The 23,196-nt window shown below is 44.2% G+C and overlaps 1 protein-coding gene across 6 annotated transcripts in view; it reads left to right on the top strand.

Annotated features, from left to right (window-relative positions):
- Positions 1 to 20,028, top strand: part of Rmnd1 (required for meiotic nuclear division 1 homolog) — a 29,237-nt gene extending 9,209 nt beyond the window's left edge. For 4 of the 6 annotated variants that reach the window (XM_006512478.4, XM_017314053.2, XM_006512477.4 and 1 more), the window contains 10 exons: positions 1,007 to 1,115; positions 4,566 to 4,641; positions 6,005 to 6,044; positions 8,554 to 8,654; positions 9,782 to 9,888; positions 11,466 to 11,530; positions 12,408 to 12,484; positions 15,272 to 15,392; positions 19,207 to 19,323; positions 19,696 to 20,026. In XM_006512478.4, coding sequence (XP_006512541.1) covers positions 1,007 to 1,115; positions 4,566 to 4,641; positions 6,005 to 6,044; positions 8,554 to 8,654; positions 9,782 to 9,888; positions 11,466 to 11,530; positions 12,408 to 12,484; positions 15,272 to 15,392; positions 19,207 to 19,323; positions 19,696 to 19,728 — 846 coding nt within the window. In that variant the 3' untranslated portion in view covers positions 19,729 to 20,026. Of the gene's footprint in view, positions 1 to 1,006; positions 1,116 to 4,565; positions 4,642 to 6,004; positions 6,045 to 8,553; positions 8,655 to 9,781; positions 9,889 to 11,465; positions 11,531 to 12,407; positions 12,485 to 15,271; positions 15,393 to 19,206; positions 19,324 to 19,695 lie in introns of all 6 variants that reach the window. The other 2 variants (NM_025343.6, NM_001358796.1) reach the window with 1 other exon arrangement.
- Positions 20,029 to 23,196: the final 3,168 nt, after the last annotated feature.

Genomic DNA, 23,196 nt, shown 5'->3' with positions numbered 1-23,196 from the left:
ACACAATGCATACATAAACAGATGTGTATGTCAGAAAGCTGTGTAATATTTGCTCCTAGGAATAATGCTCTGCAGTACTTCCTGACTGTTAGTTTTGTTTTCCAGTGCTGGGGGTCAGACCAGCATCTATGCCAGGCATGCCCATCCTCCCTCTAATTTATCTGAAAAGCTGGTTTGGGTGCTGAAGAGATGGCTCAGCAATTAAGAGTGCTTCCTGCTGTAGCAGAGGACCCAGGCTCAGCCCCTAGCTAGCATCTGGTGGCTCATAGCTGCCTGTGACTACAGCCCCAAGGGACCATCCTACACCATCTAGCCTCCGTGGGAATCTGCACAAACACAGTGCACAAAACACTCAACACAGGCACACACAGGGACACATAAATTAATCATAAATCTAAAAAGCTGGTTTGAGCCAACTAAAATGATATGTGAACTTCCAGATGGGCTGCTGTGCCATTTGCTGTCTGGAGAAGCTCTGAGCCTTGCTTCCACACGATATGAGTGTCTGCATAGCTTGTACTCTGCTCCGTCCTGTACTACGAGTCAGGGCATGCCCTCAGATATGCAGACCACTAGTTACTACATACCAGGGAAAACACGGGATCCTTTGTGGATTGAGGGGATCTCTGCTCCTGCAAGGCTAGTGACATTAGCTGCTTATGCTGATGTGAATGGAGCCACAGACTTCCTGAACTGGAGAACTGAAATATTTTTCAACTGGCTTTCCCCTTTTCAGTGTGTGCTTGATCCTACCACTTGTGCAATGTGGCTTTTCCTTCAGGGCTTCCTAGTCCACCTTTTTGGCTGGCAGACATGGGTTCTTTTCTAACTAGAGGTGAGATTTGCCTCCATGTAACTCATCCCCTTCATCCTTGCTCAACTCTTTATGTACACCTCTGAGGTTCTCACACACTTTGCAGAGTAGAGTTCCCTAGTGGGGTCCAGCTACCATTGGAGGTGCTTGAGCCCTTCGCTAACCTCAGCCCTATGATCATCCCCCAAACAGGACCTGATGCAGTGCACAGCATTTGCAACCGCAGATGAGTATCACCTGGGAAGTCTGTCTCAAGAGCTGGTCTCCTGTGGCTATGTGGAAGTGACAAGCCTGCCTAGAGGTACTGCTGCCTGAACCCAGAGCCAAGTACACTATGTGTTAGAAAATGACTTTCCTGGGATGACGTTTCTGGTGGACATTTTTTTCCCATTTCATTTTCCACTGATTTGTATTATGAAAACAGTCCCAGCCAGGCATAGTGGTGCATGCCTTTAAGCCCAGCACTCAGAAGGCAGAGGCAATCTGGTCTCAGTGAGTTCAAAGCCAGCCTGGTGTACACAGCAAGTACCAAGACAGCCAGAGCTATATAGTGAGATCTTATCTCAGAAAAAAAGGAAATAGTCTCAAAGGTCTTTATTCAAATGACATGATTAAATATATTTGTAGAGAATTTTTGGATTAAGACAAATATACTGTTTTAATTTTTATAGGATCACTGTCACTTGAGAAGATCAAAGAACATGTGGGCTAGCTTCCTGTAGTGGAATTAAATACCTACAGTAAATGTAAACAGAGGAAAGGTTGATCTTAGCTCACAGTTTGGAGATTTCAGTCCATGGACAGTTCCCCGTTGTTTGGGGGTCTGTGTTAAGGGGCATATCCTGGTGAAGAACTGTGGCAGGGGGAGCTGCTCATGACACGATGCTGGCGTCCTTTTCAAAGGTGTACATCCAGTCACCTCTCTTCCTTCCAGTAGGCCTCACCTCTTAAAAACTGCAGCACTTCCCAGTATGGTGAACTAGGCCCCGTCCTTTAACACACAGGCCCAACCACTGCTCCATATTGCTGCTTTCCTATAACATTAAAAAGCTGCTGTGCAGCCAGCAGTGGTGGGGCACACCTTCGATTGCAGCACTTGGGAGGCAGGGGCAAGTGGATTTCTTGAGGCTAGCCTGGTCTGCAGTGCAAGTTCTAGGACAGCCAGAGCTACACAGAGAAACCTGCTTCCAAAGCAAAAAAACTATTTTGCACATGTGTGCGTGCATACGTGTGTGTATGAACATATACACAACTCATACACGCACACAGCCCTCACAAATAACAATGATAATAACTGATAAACATTTTTTTTAGAATTAATCATTTTTGATTTTTATGTATGTGAGTACACTGTAGCTGTGCAGATGGTTGTGAGCCTTCATGTGGTTGTTGAGAATTGAATTTTTTTAGGACCTCTGCTCGCTCTGGTCAACTCCACTCACTCAGTACCTGCTTACTCCTGCCCAAAGATTTATTTATTATATACATAAGTATACTGTAGCTGTCTTCAGATGCACCAAAAGAGGGCGTCAGATCTCATTACGGGTGGTTGTGAACTACTATGTAGTTGCTGGGATTTGAACTCAGGACCTTCAGAAGAACAGTCAGTGCTCTTAACCACTGAGCCATCTCGCCAGCCCAATAAACATTTTTAAAAGCTATTTTAAAAGCCATGATAGTGACAGGACCTGAGAGAGGCTTTAAAAGAATTTATTAGACTAATACTTTTTTTAAAAATGATTTATTTATTTTATCTATATGAGTATACTGTAGCTGTCTTCAAACACACCAAAAGAGGCTTCGGATCCCATTACAGATGGTTGTGAGCCATCATGTGGTTGCTGGGAATTGAACTCTTGAAGAGCAGTTAGTGCTCTTAACCGCTGAGCCATCTCTCCAGCCTTAACTTTTAAGGAAACAAAATTAAAGCAAAAGTTAAACACATGAATATAAGAAAGAAAACTACCTTAGTATTTTAGGGAAGTTTAAAGGACTCTTGGAGACTGGTCCAGCTGGGTGGTGGTGCACGCTTTCAATCCTAAAACTCAGGGGCAGAGGAGGTCAGATCTCTGGGAGTTTAAGGCAGCCTTGTCTATGTAGTCAGTTCTAGGGCAGCCAAGGCTACATAGAGGCCCTGACTCAGAAAACAAACCCAAAAAAGACTCATTAGTCTTTTTACCCATAATGGATTGAAATGACATACGTTTTCATTGCTAATTGTATGAACAGACTATATTTGATGACAAAACAAGTTCACTTAGAAGAACAAAGCTCTGCAGAAAAGCTGAGATGAAAAATTGGTCAGGGACAGCCATGACTGACATCAGAGGCGGCCACTAGTGTGGCCCTGGGGCTTGTCATTCCCCTTACATACTTGGGGCTATGCAGGTAAACTGTCTTGTTAGCATAAAGTGTTTAGGGGAGTTGGGCGTATGCTCCAAAAGGTTGTTAGAGTTTTTGTCCCTGTCAAAACCCTGCCAGGAATCCTGCGGCTTTGAGAATCCTGATGTGAGAGACCAAGTGTAATGCCTGCACTAGAGGGACTGAAGAGGAGCACAGGGACGGGCCAGGCTCGGGTATGGCTAGACATGGTCTCAAACACAAAGACTAAGAAAACAGAACTTGTACATAACTGTATAAATTAATAGCAATGTCTTAATTGGGTTATATTATTTATAATTTACATTATAGAACATATGCTTATAAGAACTATTACTTACACCAATATAAAAGGTAAGATGAATATTGATACATTCTACAACATTTAAAAGACTAAAAATTATATGGCTACAGGTGACTATACTTCCAATTCTTGTGACTAACCTTGATGTTAGCTAGGTTTTGACATTGTCACGTTTGTGTTCTCCGTGTTTCCTTTCCTCCAAACTTAATACAATTTAAAGTTAATAGGCCTGGGACCAGTTGATAGCATTTGCCTGTTACGCACATAGCCCTGGATTTGATCTCCATCCCTAAAGCCAAGCCTGGTGGTGAACACCTGCAGTCCCAGCACGGCGGAGGGACCAGAAGTTCAGTTATCGTTAGTTACATGCTGTGTTGGAGGCCAGCCTGAAGCACATGGTGCCTTGTCTAAAACAATAGGAGACCTTTAAGTCACTTAAAGAAAATATGTAGTAATTCTATGTATTTTATTTTAGTTTTGTAGAAAGACATTTCATTCTTGACCTATAGTTGTACTGAACATAAATTGTAATATTACCTGGACGACTAGTTACAGAGTCAACATCAGCATGAATGAGTAGCTGTAGACAACACCTCTAGTACTGTAGGTTGGAGCATGTTGTAGGGAAGTAGTTTCTTACTTTCATTTTCCAAGACTTTTCTTTTTTAAACAGCATTTTATTATATGTGTAGGTATTTTGCTTATATTTCTGGCTGTACATCATACTCACGCTTGGTGCCCTTCAGAGTCCAGAAGAAGGTGTTAGATCCCCTGAGACTGAAACTATAGATGGTTGTGAGGCACAGTGTGGGTGCACACAGCTGAACCTAGGCAGTGCTCTTAACCCTGAGCCATCTCTCCAGCCTTGTAAGATTGATTGATTGATTGATTGGTATTTCGAGACAGGGTTTCTCTGTGTAGCCCTGGCTGACCTGGAACTCACTCTGTAGACCAGGCTGGTCTCGATCTCAGAAATCCACCTGCCTCTGCCTCCTGAGTGCTGGGATTAAAGGCGTGTGCCACCATGCCTGGCTAAGACACAGCTTTGACTGGTGTTTTACATCACAGATGCAGCAAATATTTTGGTGATGGGTGTGGAAAGTTCTGCAAAAGAAGGTGATCCCGGAACAATATTCTTGTTCAGGTAAGACAGGAATGGCATGGCTTTGGGAAGATGGTTTGCACCCAGATGCTTGTCGTCCCTAGGGTGGGGTGTGCCTCTCCTGGGATCTCCCGTGTCAGTGCATGAGCAGCTGTAGACAGCATTTGCTAATGCTGTAGGTTGTGGAATGTTGTGTGTCATCTTTTTATTAAAGAGTTATTTATTTTATTATGTGTATGAGTTTTTTGCCTACATATATGTCTGTATACCACAGGCATGCCTGTCCGAGGAGACCAGAAGAGGGTACTGGTTCCTCTGGGACTGGAGTTACAGATTGTTGTAAGTAGATGCGTGGGTGCTGGGAACTGAACCAACTGTTCAAACAAGTGCTAGGAGAGCAACAGGTTCTCTTAACCACTGAGCCATCCCCAGCCCCCGGTAGATGTCATCTTACAAGATGAAAGGCTTTTTTAATGAATTTTAACAAACTTTAATAAAACAAATCATCTTTGCCTGGTATGTCTTTCACTGAATATGCAAATAGGGCAAAGCAGCCTTTTGAGTCATTGTCCTTTTGAGGCTCCATGCCTGGTGTCCTTCCTTACTTCTGCAGCATTTCAAGTAAGATTTTAAGCTTGCCTGTCAGATACGTAAGAGAGGGACGCCGGCTCACATAGTCTTCCTTTTTGAGATTTGAATGAGTGACAGTGGCAGTAGCAGCCACATAAAACACATGCTGTCTCATTTTGTAGCTGATGAAAGGAAGGATCAGATGCATTTGGGGAGCAACCTATAGTCAGGGGACAAGTAACTAGCAGAACAGAAAGATGGACATCCAAAAGAATGCACACTGTAAGCCCGATGTAGTAACGCACAGCCATACACTCCAGCAAGCCAGGCTTAGTGATCCATCGAGTGATTATACTCCCGTATTCTCAGTGTGCTCTCAACTGCTGAGACCCTTTCACAAGGGTCACCTACGACCATCAGAAAATACAGATGTATATTATGATTCATAATCATAGCAAAATTATAGTTATAAAGTAGCAGCAGAAATAATATTATGTTTAGGAGTTATCACAGCATGGTATTAAAGTGTCCCAGCATTAGAGAGATTGAGAAGCACTCTGACAATGGCCACCTTATCATAACTTTCAGTATGACTCTGAGGAGTGTCTTCTGGGGGCTAGAGAGAGGGCCCAGCACATTCAATTCTCACCACATATATTGGTGGTTCATAACCAACTGTAACTCTAGTTCCAGGGATCTGTCACTCTCAGCTGACCCTTCGTGGGCACCAGTCACATACATACACAGTGCACATATATATTTGGAGGCAAAATAAATAATCTAAAAAGAATGTGTTCTCCCTCTGCCGAGGTTGACTCTCCTATTCTTGAATCAGGGAAGGAGCTGCTGTGTTCTGGAATGTAAAAGAAAAAACTGTAAGTATAATAAAGTATAAACTATAGTATTTTAAGAATAACTTGTCACTAGCACCCAGCAGTCTGAAGCCTGGAGTACAGGGACATCACACAATGCACAGTTGATAATACTTATCCCATTTTCCTCACCTTACAAAATATTCTGATTTATGATACAGCTGAACTAAATGAGACACTCATAAGTGCAACCAATATACTATTTGTCATCCAGAACTCAGTAGGTGGAGGCAGGAGGATTATGAGATAGAAGCTAGTTCCTGAGTTAGAAAATCTGCCTCCAAAAAGAAGAGAAGGCTGACTGGACATGGCAATCCGAGCCTGTAATCATGGTGTCTGGGCAGTGGAATCTCGGGATCGGCTGCACTGTGAGGCCAGTCTCTGGGGTAATGTGAGAGGAACCACACCTCTTCTCTGCCTCTCTGAAATCCTGATTCTCAGAGGGAGCCGTGAATAATCTCAGAGAGATCCTTCTCGGTGTTCTCAGGGTCACTAAAAGGAGGGAGAGACACACACCATGGGGGAGGGGAGGTGGGGGTAACGAAGTGGATGGGACCAAGTGGCTGCCTGGCACTGCAGAGACAGAAGAGGCCAATAACAGGCCCTGCCTTATGGGTGCTCATGGATAATAAGATTCTAAGAGGGAGAGCTATTTTGGAGAGCAATTGGAAATACTTACCAGAATTCTAAGCATGTATGTCTATTCCCCACCCTTCTGTGTTCCCTCCCCTTCCCCTTGTCCCCTTCTTTTCAGTACTAACAGTAGTCTCACTTCCAGGATGTTGGACCTCTGCCATAGGGCTGTAGCCATAGCTCTTAGCAGTTCTTCAAGAAATACCTCACAGCAGGAAGACATAGGCAGCAGAGTTGATGCCCTGAGATGGAAGAGCATGGAAATCATCCCACAAGGATAAAGATTCAGGGTGTAGAAAGAAATTGCACAGCTTCCTTTAAAGAGACTAGCAGTGAAGATGTCCATATGTACAGTATTGAAGTGGTAGTATTGTTACCGCTAAACTTCCTGATATGCTGAGCTACCACAATGGCTGGGCACTCCCAAACCTCCCTGCGGCTAATACACTCCCCCCTCCGATATTCTTGAATTATTACTTATTAAAACCTTTATTCTATCCTGGCCGCCACGGACTGAGGCTGGTAGCCCGCATGGGACACATTCCCTGACTCTTATATGTTGGCAGTGTTTTGGTCTCTCTGCTCTACAGGTCTCAGGCCAGGACCTTCTCCTTTGTGGGCAACAGTGATTCTCCTCTTCCCTTGAGCCCCCCTGACACCCAACCTCAAAGTCCTGCCTCTGTTTCCCTGCTCAGCTATTGGCTGCTAACAACGTTGTTTACCAATTAGATCCAGCTGGGTCAAAGACCATCAACATCTCACACGCTGACATGCAAAGTTTCCATTTCATTTGGGAACCCAGTTAACATAATATAAGCAATAAACCAAATACATAATATAGCCCCATTCATATAAAAAAATTACACATATGCTCATAGAAAACATGTGGATGCATGTGGGTCTGTCCTTAGCCCTGCAGAAACAAACATGTGGAAGGATATTCACTAAGTATAACCACAGCCACCTCAGCAGCAGGACGGGGGACCCTTTTCTTTCCTTTTCTTTTCCCGACTTTCCTTTCCCTTTCCCTTCCCCTTCCCCTTTCCCTTTCTTTCCTTCCTTCTTTCCTTCCTTCCTCTCTCTCTCTCTTTCTCTCTTTCTTTCTGTCTTTCTTTTTCTTAGATTTACTTATTATTATATGTAAGTAAACAGTAGCTGTCTTCAGACACCAGAAGAGGAGGGTGTCAGATCTTATTACGGATGGTTGTGAGCCACCATGTGGTTGCTGGGATTTGAACTCGGGACCTTCAGAAGAGCTGTCAGTGCTCTTAACCGCTGAACCATCTTTCCGGCTCCAGATACTTTCTTTATTTACATTTCAAATGTTATCCCCCTGGGGACCATTTTCTAGACCTTCGTGTTGCTTTGGCTTTTGTTAAATTTAGCTTACGTGTGTGAGTATTTTGTCTGCATGTTTGTATGTGCACCATGTGGATGCTGGACGCTCTAGGGGCTCGGGAGATGACATCAGGTCCTGGGGAACTGGATTACAGCTACATACTCTGTGGGTGCTGAGAACTGAACCCAGGTCTTCTGCAACAAATCCAATTAACCAATGGGCCATCTCGCCAGTCCCTATTGCTTTAGTTTTTACAAGTAATTTGTTCAGGTTTTTTTGTTTTTGTTTTTTTTTTTTTAAGAGACTTAACAAATAAACTCTACTGTTAGGAGTGATTTTCTTTCAATTGCTGGATATGGTGATTTTTATTTTCTTTTTTATGCCCATTGGTTAGTTTACTACAATCCATTGGTTAGTTTACTTGTCAGGGTGAACTTGCCTTTTCTTTAAAAGCTAAGATTCAGAAAACACGCTGTTGAACTAGTGGGAGCCATTTATGAGGAAGTCGGTGTAACGCAAGCGAATGCCCTTCTCTCCTAGATGAAGCACGTGATGCAAGTTCTAGAGAGACACGAAACCCAGCCCTATGAAGTGGCTCTCGTTCACTGGGAGAACGAAGAACTCAACTACATAAAGACAGAGTAAGCAGTGTCTCTGCACATGCATGACGAGGGTGAGAGCGGCGAAGCCAAGCAGAGATTACTGCAAATATATGGAGAGCCTTTAAGCTACTGGTACACGCCCAGCACCACACCAGACGACAGGATTTGTGTTTAACTTCTCACGGAATCAGCTAAGTCAAACAAATACAAGTATTACTCCAAAATTAAAATCGTATTCTTTGTGAGCAACCTAAATTAACATAGCACGGCTTCATCAGGCGGGTTTATGAGATTGTTCCGGGAAGGATTTACTGTTAAGTACATCCATGTTTTCCCAGTTGACTTTGTCACAGAACTACAGTGAGCAGATACAGGAGAGCCACTCTGAGAATGCTGAGGCCTGACAGCATTCTCGGGTGAGGAGGCGAGGCCTGGCCACAACCTACCTGAGTTTCTAACTGTAATTTAAACCCTACTCAGCCTCCTCAGTGCTCTGACTACAGGCTTACGCCTTTAAGTCTAGCCTGTTTGTTCTGTGGAATTACTAATCTACTATATCTTTCTATTGAGTCATTTTTTCCCTGATGTTTTACTGATGAACATTTGACAATAAAGTCTATTGTGGAGTTAAAAGATGACTCAGTGGTCAGGAGGACCCAGCTCAGTCCCCAGCACCAGCTCAACAGCAGTGTATTGGCTGGGCAGAGTAGCTCAGACCTGGAACCCCAGCACTCAGAAGCTGAGGCTGGAGAATTCCCATGAGTTTGAGCTCACCTAGGCTACAGTGTGACACTCTCAAAATATAGTAAAAAAGTTCACAAGTTTTACCCGACATTTTTGTGGGTTAATTCCTAGGAATAGAATTATGTGGGTCAAAGGGTAGGAGGACATTTATAAAATGTAATAACAAATTGTTGCCAGGCTGGCGACACCCACCTTTAATCTCAGCACTCCGCAGGCAGAGGCAGGTGGATCTCTGTAAGTTCTAGGCCAGCCTAGTCTTATAGAGCAAGTTACAGGAGAGCCAGGTCTGCATAGAGAAGCCTTGTCTCAAACAAACAAACAAAAAAAAAATGTCAAAGTGGTTTCTAGAAGCTGGTGAAGTGTTTTTCAGAAGAGCAGCTGCTTTTAAGATTTCAAAGCTGATTTTTCTTTTCTTTTCACAGGGGACAATCAAAACTGCACAGAGGGGAAATCAAGCTAAACTCTGAGCTGGACTTGGATGACGCCATTCTAGAGAAATTTGCGTTCTCCAACGCTCTCTGCCTGTCAGGTAAAACGTCCCTGCTTTGTGGATGACCCAGATAACATGTTCTTAAGCACTAGATGATAATTTCAGTCTCAGGACGGCCCCGATATTCCGTTTCTCCTTAGAAATGTATGAATTTATGTTGTCCTTGTTACTGTACTGTCAAAGCCCCACTTCTCCACAGTGTAGTTCCTTAGTTCCTTTTCCCGGACTCACTGCCTTTGTTCTCTCCTCTCCACGGCTGCTCTACTCGGTGCTCTAATTCAGAGATAGCCCAGCTCGTGTGCTGAGATCCGGAAACCATGGGTGCTGTGTAAGGCCTCCTCTGTGCAGCCTCTGAGGTGCTGGGATTCGCTCACAGCCCTGAGGAGTATAAGAAAGGCCATGAAACTCTAACCCCCTGCCTCACGCACAGCACTACCTGTAAGGCTAGGTGTGACTTGTGCCCTCTGAGTTTCAGAGACATGAAAAAATATGGAATTCTAGGAGATATACGTGTTCTTCCAACAGACTTAGAAATCTGGAGTCCACGCCCTCCTTTTCTTTCTTTAACTTCTTTTATCTTTGGCTTTGAAGTTTTAGTTCTTTGGCTTTTTTTTTTTTTTGGTTTTGTATTAAAATTACTAAAAATTTCATTGTTGGGCTGGGGTGGTGCACACCTTTAACCCAAGTACTCAGGCAGCAAAATTAGGCAGATCTCTGTGAGTTCAAGGCCAGCCTGCTCCACAGACTAAGTTCCAGGACAGCCAGGGCTACACAGAGAAACCCTGTCTCAAAAAAATCAAAAGTATGGGCTTGAGATATGGCTCAGCAGGTAAGATCATCGACTGCTCTTCCGAAGGACCTGAGTTCAAATCCCAGCAACCACATGGTGGCTCACAACCATCCATAACAAGATCTGACTCCCTCTTCTGGAGTGTCTGAAGGCAGCTACAGTATACTTACATATAATAAATAAATAAATCTTAAAAAAAAAAAAAAAAAAAAGTGCTGGGCGGTGGTGGCCCACGCCTTTAATCCCTGCACTTGGGAGGCAGAGACAGGTGGATTTCTGAGTTCGAGGCCAGCCTGGTCTACAAAGTGAGTTCCAGGACAGCCAGGACTATACAGAGAAACGCTGTCTTGAAAAAAACAAAAAAGGGGGCTGGAGAGATGGCTCAGCGGTTAAGAGCACTGACTGCTCTTCCAAAGGTCCTGAGTTCAAATCCCAGCAACCACATGGTGGCTCACAACTATCTGTGATAGGATCTGATGCCCTCTTCTGGTGTGTCTGAAGACAGCTACAATGTACTCATATAAAAAAATTAAATAAATCTAAAAAAAAAAAAAAAAACCAGAAAAGAAAAAACAAAAACCAAAAACCAAGTAAGTGAATAACTAAAATAGTTGACTACATAGAAATCATGTGACAGTCCATTGCCTTCGTGTCTGAGCCATACTTAGAGGGCCGGGGTCAGGCTCGAAGTCATCAGGACTCAGGTATGAGCTCCATGCCCAGCTGCGCATTTGCCTGTTAGTGAGAGGCAACAGAGGCCCTGTGCACTCTGTGAGCACTCTGTGAACTTGATGGTAAGAAAACTTTCCTCTTCCTCTTTCCCCAGTGAAGCTGGCTATTTGGGAAGCAACCCTGGACAAATTTATTGAGTCTATTCAGTCCATTCCAGAGGTAATTATATCAGCTCTCTGCTTTTTATCAATAATTGGTTTCTTGGGGGGAAGTACTAATTGCTCAGCATAATAATATGCATATTTGAATATAAATAGTAACTAGTAGTAAGACACTTTCAGTTACACACGAAGCGATGAGCTAACGACCAGGAATCCCACATTGGCTGTGACTTGAGATGACTCTGCTGTGACTGCAGTGCTCTCAGTGTCATTCAGGGAAGGGCCAGCACTGCTGGGGGGAGCCCAGTGGGGACGCGCTTGTCGCGCACTCACAGAGCCCCAGGTTTTTACCAGAATGGACTAATAGGATCAATCATTCCTGGGAAGGAGAACCCACTTTACAGGTAAGATAAGGAGCGGGGCTACAGAGACGGATATTGAGAGCACTTGCTGCTCTTGCAGGTAACCTGGGTTCCCAGCACCCAGATGGGGACTCACACCTGCTTGTCACCCCGGTTCCAGGGTACCCAGTACCCGATTCTGGTGTTCACTGGAACTAAGCACTCATGTGACGCACAGATATACATGCAAGCAAATACTCAGATAAAAATAAGTCGCCGGGCGTGGTGGCGCACGCCTTTAATCCCAGCACTCAGGAGGCAGAGGCAGGCGGATTTCTGAGTTCGAGGCCAGCCTGGTCTACAAAGTGAGTTCCAGGACAGCCAGGGCTACACAGAGAAACCCCGTCTCGAAAAACCAAAAAATGAAAAAAGAAAAAAAAAGTCAGTGTTTGCTGTGATGTTTGTAGAATAACGGGAACTGTGCCTGCTGGAAGGGGTGCAGGTTTTAATACTCTCTGACTGCAGCTCATGGGACCCACAAAGGACCATTGTGTATGTGTTTTTGGGTTTTTGTTTTGTTTTATTCCCAAACAGGCATTAAAAGCTGGGAAGAAAGTCAAACTGTCTCATAAAGAAGTTATGCAGAAAATGGGTGAGCTCTTTGCCCTCAGGTAAATTGTTCTCTTGTAAATGAAGGATTTCCTTTAAGACAAAAGGAAATAAGCAGGAAAACCATTCTCTACCCCCCGAGCCCCCACCCCCATGAGGAGCAGCCAGGCTCTGTTAGGACTGTCGGGAAATCTGATGGGTTCACAAGAGCAGAACTCATCTACATTAAGCCTGTCACTCAGCACAAGACCCCCAAGAAAGCAGGACAATGGCTGCAGGAAGCTTTACCCTTCTTTACTGAGGCTGACGCTGCACAGTAGGCAGCTGAGACGAGCTTGTCACTCAACTGTGCTGCGTTCCTGTCTTTGGAGGGATGCATCCTGGTTGCGGAGGTCTCCCTGGACAGTGTCATCCAGTTCCTTCTGAGTGAAGTGCTCAAAGCTCCTTGTAGATGTTTTCCTGAGAACTGTCATCCGACATGCCCACCACAGGAGGCCCAGCATTTCAGCATCTGTGCTTCTTACCATAGGGCATTCATCAAGAACATCCAACAGTAGAGCCACACAGACTTTGTGTATGTGAGACGTAGGAGAGATTGTGTTCCCCTGTTCTCTAATACAAGCATAATCTATAAGCAAAGTATAATTCCCAAACTCAAAAGTTAGGTCTAAATAGATTTAATTCTCAAATTGAATAGTTTCTACAAAGCCTGACTTTCCTTACCCCGTTTTTTAAATCTTTACAGTGAAAGTTCTTATGTATTATTACAGAGTGTGACAGGCCAGCAGGTGGCTCATTAGTAAGGCGCTTGCCAGCAAAGTTGACAACCAGAGTTTGATTTCAGGAACCCAAGGAAAAGCTTGGAAACACAGAGGCAATCCACAAAGCTGTCCTCTAATCTCTACATGTTTCCATCCCACGCACACATCCACACACACACACCATCCGCACACACACCATCCACACACACACATACACCAAACACACACACCATACACGAACACATTAATAATTCTTTTTTAAAAGAGAAAGAATAGGACTAGAAAGCAATTAAGAGTCTTGTTGCTCTCCCAGAGGACGTGAGTCTGGTTACCAATACATCAGCTCCCAACCACCTGTACCTCCAACTCTAAATCTGACACCTTCTTCTGGCCTCTAAGGACATGTGTACATGCACGCACAACACACACGCACACATCTGCACAGACACATAGATCTACACACACATAAATAAAAATAAACCCCTTTTTAAAAAGAGATGTAATGATCTGTGAAAAGAAACAAAGCTAACTCTCTTAGGTAAAAAGTTAGGTCTCGGTCCTGCAGTGCAGCTCAGTTGGTAGCAAGTCTGTCTGGCATGCACAGTCCTAGCATGCACAGTCCTAGCATGCACAGAGTCCTGGCTTGGATCCCCAGCACTGCATGATCAGAAGTTCAAGATGATTCTCAAGCTAGTAAGAAAGTTTGAGACCAGGGTAGATTATAAGAGACACACTCTTTCTTCTCAATCAGCCTTGTAGACAAGGCTATCCTTGAGCTCAGAAATCTTCCAGTCTCTGCCTTCCAAGTACTGGAATTATAGGCATGCACCAGTATGCCTGGCTGAGACCTTGTCTTAAAAAAGTTAAAAATTACCAGATACAGTGGTGCATGTGGTGGGAGGAAGCAAAGGCCAGCCTGTATATGCTGCAGTAAGTTCCAGGTCAGCCAAGGTTACAGTCTCAAAATACAAAAAAAAAAACAAAACAAAACAAAAAATAAAGTTGCAAATTATTATATGGCATTATTCCATTTGCATAGCAAAAATATTTTTATTTCTCTTAACATAAACATATATACAAATCTGTACATGGAGAAGCCATCCTTAGAGAGTTTGGAACTGTTTGGTAGGTTAAACAGACTCACCACTGTATCCAACATATTTTTTAAAGAATGAACAGCTACTTGTATTTATTTTACTATGTGTCTTAGTTAGGGTTTCCATTGTTACTACAAAACACCATGATCCAAAAGCAAGTTGGAGAGAAAAGGGTTTATTCGGCTTACACTTCCATATCATTTAGTTCATCGTTGGAGGAAGTCGGGACAGGAACTCAAGCAGGGCTGGAACCTGGAGGCAGGAGCTGATGCAGAGGCTGTGGAGGGTGCTGCTTACTGGCTTGCTTCCCCTGGGTTGTTCAGCCTGCTTTCTTATAGAACTCAGGACACCAGTCCAGGAATGGCATCACCCACCATGGGCTAGACCCACGCTGCTTGATCACTAGTTGAGAAAATGCCTTCCAGCTGGATCTCATGGGCATTTTCTCAACCGAGGCTCTTTCCTCTCTTTAGCTTGTGTCAAGTTGACACACAAAACCAGCAAGTGTGCTGTGCAGCATCAATTTTAAAGTAAGCTCAGACATCTGACACAAAAGGATAGGTAAAAATTAAGTCAGCCAGTGCGGTAGCACACACAAACCTTAATGTTCTTAATACACTAGAGACTGAAGCTGCCAATGCCAAGCTAGCCTGAGCTACATAGTAAGTTCCAGGCCAGGCTAACCTACAAAGCTAGCAGAAAGGGACCTAGTGTATTTTTGCCTGTCTTGTGGTTGCGTAACGACTGAAAGGATATAGAGGGACCTTAAAGGTGGTCAATGAGTGAGATAGGAGAGCTGCAGGTAAGAAAAGTGAGGCTTATTGTGTTACCTTATTTCATCCTGGTGTTGTTTTAGGGTACACAGGTACTTCCCCCATATTTTTTGAAGTTACTTTTAAGAGTGCTCACATGACACTATGAAAATATGGGCTAAATAGTAGCTGATATTTAATTCACCATAAATAAGCTAAGCTGTCCTTTTTTTATTTAGGCACCGAATAAACCTGAGCTCAGATTTCTTGATCACCCCTGACTTCTACTGGGACAGAGCAAACCTGGAAGAGCTTTATGACAAGACCTGCCAGTTCCTTAGCATCACGCGAAGAGTTAAGGTATGGTGCATGCCTATATTTCCAACACTCTGAAGGCAGAAGCAGGCCAGAGTTCCAGGACAGCCAGGGCTACACTTGGGCAGGGTTTCTGCTACAATTAGTATAGCTGAAATTTTCAGCATTTGGAGAAATACTCTTTGGATTACCAGTTCCTCGTGTCCTCTCTGCTGTCACTTTCCAGTCTCTCTTTCTCAGGAGACAGACAGGACAGTTGCTCTCAAGACCAAGCTGGACTAGAGATAAGAACCTGACAGCCTTGACCACCTGAAGGAAGGTATAAAACATAATGGTTACAAGAGGAGTTTTAGATACAAAATACCACACTGTAGCCCAGGCTGGCCTCAAGCCCCATGCTCCTCTTGTCCTAGCCCTAGTTCTTGGGTTACAGATGTGAGTCACATTTGGCTCCACTTCTCAGCTTTCTGTGTCAAAGGTTCACTCCTGAGAGTTCCCTGGTTTCAATGCTTGTTTCCTTGTTTGCTTGGAGAGTAGACATCTCACTGTACTGCCAGGCCGGCCTTGGACTTGGGAATCCTGCATCAGCCTCCCAAGTAGCTAAACATGATTTTTCCTTTGCATGTTACATGTGGTGTGATACTTGCTTGTGTTCATTGTATATATACATGTAGATGTGCACATGCCTTATAGACACTAGAGGGTAACTTCAGTCTTCCTCTGTAGTAGTTCCATATTCCAGATGTCTGAGACATTTGCTAATCCAGGTTGTCTGGACAGATGAAACAAGTATGGCTTTCCTGATTGGAGAGTACACAGGCTGAAGATGAAGATGTGAGGGAGAGACCAGAGTTGTGTGTCAATGAGGCCTCTCCAGCACTGGCATCAGCTAACTGCCGTACAGTTTCCCTAAAACTAGCAGCTGACAGCAGCTTTGTCCTAGTTTCCTGGGCCAGGGCCTCTCATAGAGCTGCAAGCAGTTGCGGCCTGCCTGCCTGGGAAGGACCGGCTTCCTGCCTTTTCACATGGCGGCTCATACACTAAGGTTTCAGCTCCTTACCACAGACGCTTCTGCACAGGGCACCTACTAACCATTGTGTACACGGTAAGGCAGTGCTAGAGAACACATGAGGCAGTGTCTCACTGCCTATTTACAGGCCCAGGCAACTCATCCTTTTTGCTGTGTTCTGTTTAAAACAAGTCGGGAGGCCTGCTGACTTTTTAGCAGCCTACTTCATAAACACTGACCTACATATCCGCATAAGACCCTGGCTACAGAGTGAGTTAGAAGCCAGCCTGGGTTCCATGAGACCCGGTCTCAAAAGGATGTTGATTCCCTAAGTATGGAGTGGCTGGCAGGCGAGTAGCGTGTTGCGGAGGGGTTAGTGAGCTGTGCGGGAGGAAGTGGTTCCGTGAGGTCTCTCAGACTAGGATGCTTAGAATAGGCGCATGCGATGCAAATGCTGTCTCCACTTCTGAAAATAAAGCCCCTTGTGACAAGCTTCTAGGTGCAGCCATACTGAAGTATTCTAGTTTCCCCTTTGATGTCTCTTGGTGTGCTTTGTTATAATAGTCATTACAATGAGATGGAGTATGACTGCCACCAAGATGTAGGCAGCTCCCCCTCTTAGAATTGGCCTGTTCCCACGTAAGCTTAATGAATTGGTCAGGATCTAGCCGTGAGCTCAGGGCTGTACACTGCTGCCTGCACCACCACCACGTTTCCTGACCTCTGCTCTCCCTTTCCTTGGAAATTCTTACTGGATTCATCTAGCTGCATTTCCCTTCCTGGGTCTCCAAGTGATCTCAGGCTCTCTGTACTGACATTCTTAGGTATCCACTAAACCAGCAGTTAGTCTCCTGAGTCTGAAACTGCTTTGGCTTAGGCTAATCCAGCTTTGAACTAAAGAAAACTTAAGTTTAATCATCAAGGGACTTCTTGTTTCAAGATGGGGTCAGTGTAGCTCTGGCTGGCCAAGAACTTGCTATGTAGATCATGCTGGCTCTAGATTCTGAAATCTGCCGCCTGCCTTTGCTCCAGGACTGAGATTTCACAATATTCACCTCCAGGAATGCTCCTTATCTGTCTTATGTGTGTCTGTGCGGAGTCACAGGCAGCTGTGAACTGCTGATAGGAGTTCTGGGGAGCAGCCTGGGTGTCCTCTGCAGGAGCAGTCACACTCCTACCGCTGAGCTCTCTCGAGGCCCCAGGAGTCTTTAACGTTGTTACAGGAACACTGCACAGATTGCTGTTAAAGCAGTAAAGTTGGGGAGGAGCATGCTCTCTGTGCTGTGTACAGTTGAAATGGAGAGAGGATCTTAAAAGATGAGCACACCAGAGGCCAAGACTAAGCAGTGGACAAAGACCACAAAGGACCGCAGTGCCACCCTGACATTTATAGGTTAGAAGCTACAATGTGATTCTATCAACCGCTGTGTTCTGTGTGTTGACCCTAATTGGTAAAGCAGTTAAATGCTCTGTGCCAAACCCTGAATATGACCTGCTATGATGCTACATACTGGAAATCTGGATGCTACACCATGGAATCCCTGCCTAGACTGCTGCTCATACTGGCCAAACCTGCACTCACTAACTATAAATGTTCCGACTTTACAGCTTTCAGAAGTGCACAGGTTCTAAGAAGGTAGATAGCTACACTCACATCCAGGTTTAAAGTCAGATGCTATTTGGTGCAACTCCCATCCATACCCCACTCCAGCTTATCCAAGGCGTCATAACCGAGAACCTTTGCCAGTTCAGCTAGTGATGGTGCCATCTAGTGGTGAGTTTCTGTTACAGGTACTACATGTTTGAGTAAAAAGCCTTATTAGCTTAGCCCCTGTGCCAAATCAGTCTTTTTTTTTTTTTTTTTTTTTTTTTAAGATCATATTAAAGGCAGGTTTATTGGGAATTGAGGCCAGGAGGAGTTGCCATTGGGAGGGATGGGGGACAGAGAAAGAGAGAAAGGGTATGAGCATAGAGAAAAGAGAGAGAGGAAAAGTGCCAAATCAGTCTTTGTCATGCTTAATAAAGTTTCTTGTTCCCGTAACAAAATGCTATTTCTTAAACATCCATCAGTCATGGATTAGTATGCAGGGTTTCTTTTTAAACTGCAATACAAAGGGACCAAGAAATAAAACTGACCTGGTAGTTTAGTTTGCCATCAAGCATGAAGCCTCAAGTTCAGTAGCCAGCACTGATTTCATGTGGTGGCCCATGGAATACCAGCATTCCTGGAGGTGGTAGCAAGAAGACTTAAGGCCACCCTAGGTTACATGAGACCCCATCTCAAAATAAGCGGGTGCGGAGATGGCTTGATTAGGAGTGTGTCCTGTACAGAGTTAAGATCCCAGCATCTGCCGGGCAGTGGTGCTGCACGCCTTTAATCCCAGCACTCAGGAGGCAGGCAAAGTTTGAGTCCAGCCTGGTATACAGAGGGAGCTCCAGGGAAGCCAGGGCTGTACAGAGAAACTCTCTCAAAAGAACAGATCGGGGCTGGGTATGGTGGCGCACGCCTTTAATCCCAGCACTCAGGAGGCAGAGGCAGGCAGATTTCTGAGTTCCAGGACAGCTAGGGCTACACAGAGAAACCCTGTCTTGAAAAACCAAAAAAAAAAAAAAAACAAACCAGATCCCAGCACCCATATAGCTCGCTCACAAACGCTTAGTACAAGCTGGCCCCACAGGCATCTATGCACATGTACATTCATAAACATACACAATAAAACAAAACTGCATTACAAAAAGGTTTCTAGATGGAGTCATTAAACACCCTTTGCTAACCGCTGGTCATCTTAGAGGACTAAGCATAAGAATTTGATGACCTAGCATATCTTACCTGTTTTCTCTTTCTTGCAGGTCATGAATGAAAAACTGCAGCACTGCATGGAACTAACAGACCTAATGCGGAATCACCTCAATGAGAAGCGAGCACTCCGCTTGGAGTGGATGATCGTCATCCTCATCACCATTGAGGTCAGCAGCAGCCCCGCCCGGGCTCTACTCCCAAGTACTTGCATCGGATGACTAGGCTAGTGTGCAAATGCAGTAAGTGAGGTCCCGAGTTTTAAAGACGGCATTGGCTCCTTTTCATTAGTTTGCCACGTGGAGCCTAACACCTACTCGGCTACCTGAGCCTCAGCCCTGCAGTCTTGTGAGAAGGCAGGGCCACATCACTAACCGCAGTCTTCAGTCAATGGCCTTCACTGCTATGCTGTTACTTATGTCAGCCTGACACAGTGAAGAATCACCAGGGGTTTGTGGACCAAGGAAAGCCCCTTTTTTCTTAGAAAATGAAATTCAGTTCTACCACAAGAAGTAGTAACTCTCGCTCTGTGTTTTCCTAAGGTAATGTTTGAGCTGGGGAGAGTCTTCTTCTGACCTTGTGATCATGAAAGCACCACACTGGCAAGAGAGAAGTCAAGTTCTGAACCAGCAAAGCCAGCGTTCACTACTGGTGACTCTTACTCTACCCTCTAAGTCAAGGGGCTGTCAGTGCGCAGGGGACACACCTAGAACCTCAGGAAGCTGAAGCAGGCAGATCCTGATGTCCAGAGCAGCCCTGGCTACACAGGGAAACGCACTCATCTCTGCACTGGAAAAGCAGAGGCAGACTGCCCAGTTTGAGGCCAACAATAACACAGCAGAACTGTCTCAAAATAAAACACAAATGACATAATGATCCTTTCAGCTCTTAATTATGTTGCTACCTGAATAAGAAAGAGTTCAGAGTATGGTGTTTGGGTCAATATACTCAAAGTTCTAAAGGAAAAAGAATGACTAGGCCAACTTTCAACACCATTCTTTTTTTTTTTCTTTTTTTTTTTTTTTTGGTTTTCAGAGTTTCTGTGTAGCCCTGGCTATCCTGGAACTCACTTTGTAGACCAGGCTGTCCTTGAACTCAGAAATTCACCTGCCTCTGCCTCCTGAGTGCTGGGATTAAAGGAGTGCGCCACTCGATACCATTCTTAAAACTCTGGAATCATGGCCCTAGCTTACAAGCCATACAAACACTTGTGTTACAAATGTATGTTGTTTTGGCAGTAATACATTGACAAAGTCGGTCTCCCTACAAACATACTGTATTATGTGCATGTCTCATGGATCACTCATATCACAAACACATACAATTAAGGACATAATTACCTTCATGGTAATTATTAGTCATATTTTTAGTCATAGCTCTGCCCCCCCCCCACTCTGCCAAGATCCCACTGTTCATGTGTGTGTGTGTGTGTGTACATTCATCCAGTACTGCTTTGCATACACTACAATGGAGCATTCATTTTGTGCCTTGGCCGACTACACCAGAGAATACACATTCAGTGACATCTTGCTGATGCTGTGCTTGCTAGTACTGCCAAGGCGAGTGTGTGGCCTTTCTTTCCAGCTCTCTGCAGAGATGCTGGGGACCCCACTGCAATCCCTATAACCCAAGGGAACCCAAGTTTCCCAAGGAGTAGTAGCAGCAGCATGAGCCAGCTGTCACAAGCCTGCTGTGAGTGTAAAAACAGCAGCATCTCTCAGCTACCCTACATAGGTCGGCTGCATTTAAACAGCCTTTAAGGCTTCAAACAAGCTGAGTAAAAGGACAATTAAATTGGTGAGTATAGCCTTTTGAACAAGACCAGAAAATCTGTTAAGAGATGTGTTACCAAAAACGTTGACTTCAGATTCCAGTAAATGACAGGTGCTATTATCTAAACAGAAATGGTAACAATTTTAGTAAGGCAGAAAAACTATGGTGCCAGAAGGTCTGACAACTTTTGTTTTGTGAGACAGGGTTTCTCTGTGTAGCCCTGGCTGTCCTGGAACTCACTCTGTAGACCAGGCTGGCCTCGAACTTAGAAATCTGCCTGCTTCTGCCTCCTGAGTGCTGGGATTAAAGGTGTGCACCACCACTGCCCAGCAAAAGTTAACATTTTTAAATGTTGCAAAAAAAAACAAAAACAAAAACAAAAAACAAGCAGATTTTCATAAACATTTATTTGAATAAAGTTTTATGGGGAAAATACAAAAGCAGTAGCAAAAGAAAGAAATATGAGAATGGTTCTGTACTTCAATGGACCATGATAGACAAATGTTTTAATATATTGCATCCATTATGCAACTTAAAGGTGGCGATATAAAAGCAGTAATGATAGACTTTCAGTGTGATAGCAAAAATCAGTATCTTTTCAACTAAGCATTTAAAATTTTTAGTTATACACAAGCAAAACAAATCTTTTAGCTAGTGTAACTGTCACAGTGCAACCCATTATGACATCTAACTAACATGCTCATTAAGAAAAACTACTTTAGGGCTGGTGAGATGGCTCAGTGGGTAAGAGCACCCGACTGCTCTTCGGAAGGTCTGAAGTTCAAATCCCAGCAACCACATGGTGGCTCACAACCATCTGTAACAAGATCTGACGTCCTTTTCTGGAGTGTCTGAAGACAGCTACAGTGTACTTACATATAATAAATAAATCTTTAAAAAAAAAAAAGAAAAGAAAAACTACTTTAGCCTGGTGGGTGGTGGTGGTGCACGGCTTTAATCGAAACACTGGGGAGGTTGAGGCAGATAGGATCTCTGAATTTGAGGCCAGCCTGGTCTACAGAGTAAGTTCTAGAACACCCAAGGCAGAGAAACCCTGTCTTGAGAAACTGAAAAGCAGGCAAGCAACTTTAGATTTAGTACCTCAAGAACAAAACCAAAAACTAAAGCCTTTGTGCGCCTGGACTGTATCACATTTGTATCACCATGAGAAGTCAAGGGTAACACCAAACAGACTCATGTTTGCTTTAGTGTTTCCATCTACTTGGCAAGTCAAGACCCCTCTCTGGACCCTGTGTTCTCATCTCGAAAGTGATGTAAATGTACATATATGTATATATGTTTTTAAGATTATTTATGGGCTGGTGAGATGGCTCAGCAGGTAAGAGCACCAACTGTTCTTCCAAAGGTCCTGAGTTCAAATCCCAGCAACCACATGGTGGCTCACGATCTGATGCCCTCTTCTGGTCTGAACATAGCTACAGTATACCTATTTATAATAAATAAAGTCTAGCCTCGAACTCAGCAATCTACCTGCCTCTGCCTCCAAAGTGCTGGAATTAAAGGTGTGCACCACCACGCCTGGCTAAATAAAATCTTTTAAAAACTTATTTATGAATATATTATATGCCTACAGGCCAGAAGGGAGCACCAGATCTGATTATAGATGGTTATAAGCTACCATGTGGTTGCTGGGAATTGAACTCAGGATCTCTGGAAGAGAGCAGCCAGTGCTCTTAACTTCTGAGCCGTCTCTCCAGCCCTGAAGTGGATTGCTAATGATCTAGCTCACTGGGGATGTAGCTCAGCGATTGTGTGCATCCTAGTATACGTAAAACCCTAAGTCAGTAATTTTGGCCAGGTAAGACCAGCATATTTGAACATTGACAGCCACCCGCCTGGGATCTTGCTTCAAAAAACCAACCAAAAACTCAAGCTGCTGGGAAGTCAGTGGTTAGTACAATATTAAGTTATGATCAAGTTAACTATGAATATAATCCAAGGACAGAAGTCTGTGATTCTGGGGCCAGAAAGATGGCTCAATGGTTAAAAGCACTTGGGGGTATTAATTCCAGTTCCAAGAGACGCTACAACATCCACTAGCCTCTACAGGAACCAGGCAGGCATGCAGGATATACATACATGTAGTCAAAATGCTTAATACACATACAATACAAGGTTAAAAAGAAACCAAATTTTCAGGATCTCCTCCCACTTTTCCTCAACGTGGTGCCAGAGATTGCAGGTTGTTTTCAAGCTCATTACCATCACCATGTGCAATGCTGGCTATCAGAACCCGGAACTTCATACAT

Source organism: Mus musculus, chromosome 10 (genome assembly GCF_000001635.26).
Source record: "Mus musculus strain C57BL/6J chromosome 10, GRCm38.p6 C57BL/6J".
Classification (NCBI taxonomy): Eukaryota; Metazoa; Chordata; class Mammalia; order Rodentia; family Muridae; genus Mus; species Mus musculus.
This window is presented reverse-complemented; position numbering and strand designations above follow the sequence as displayed.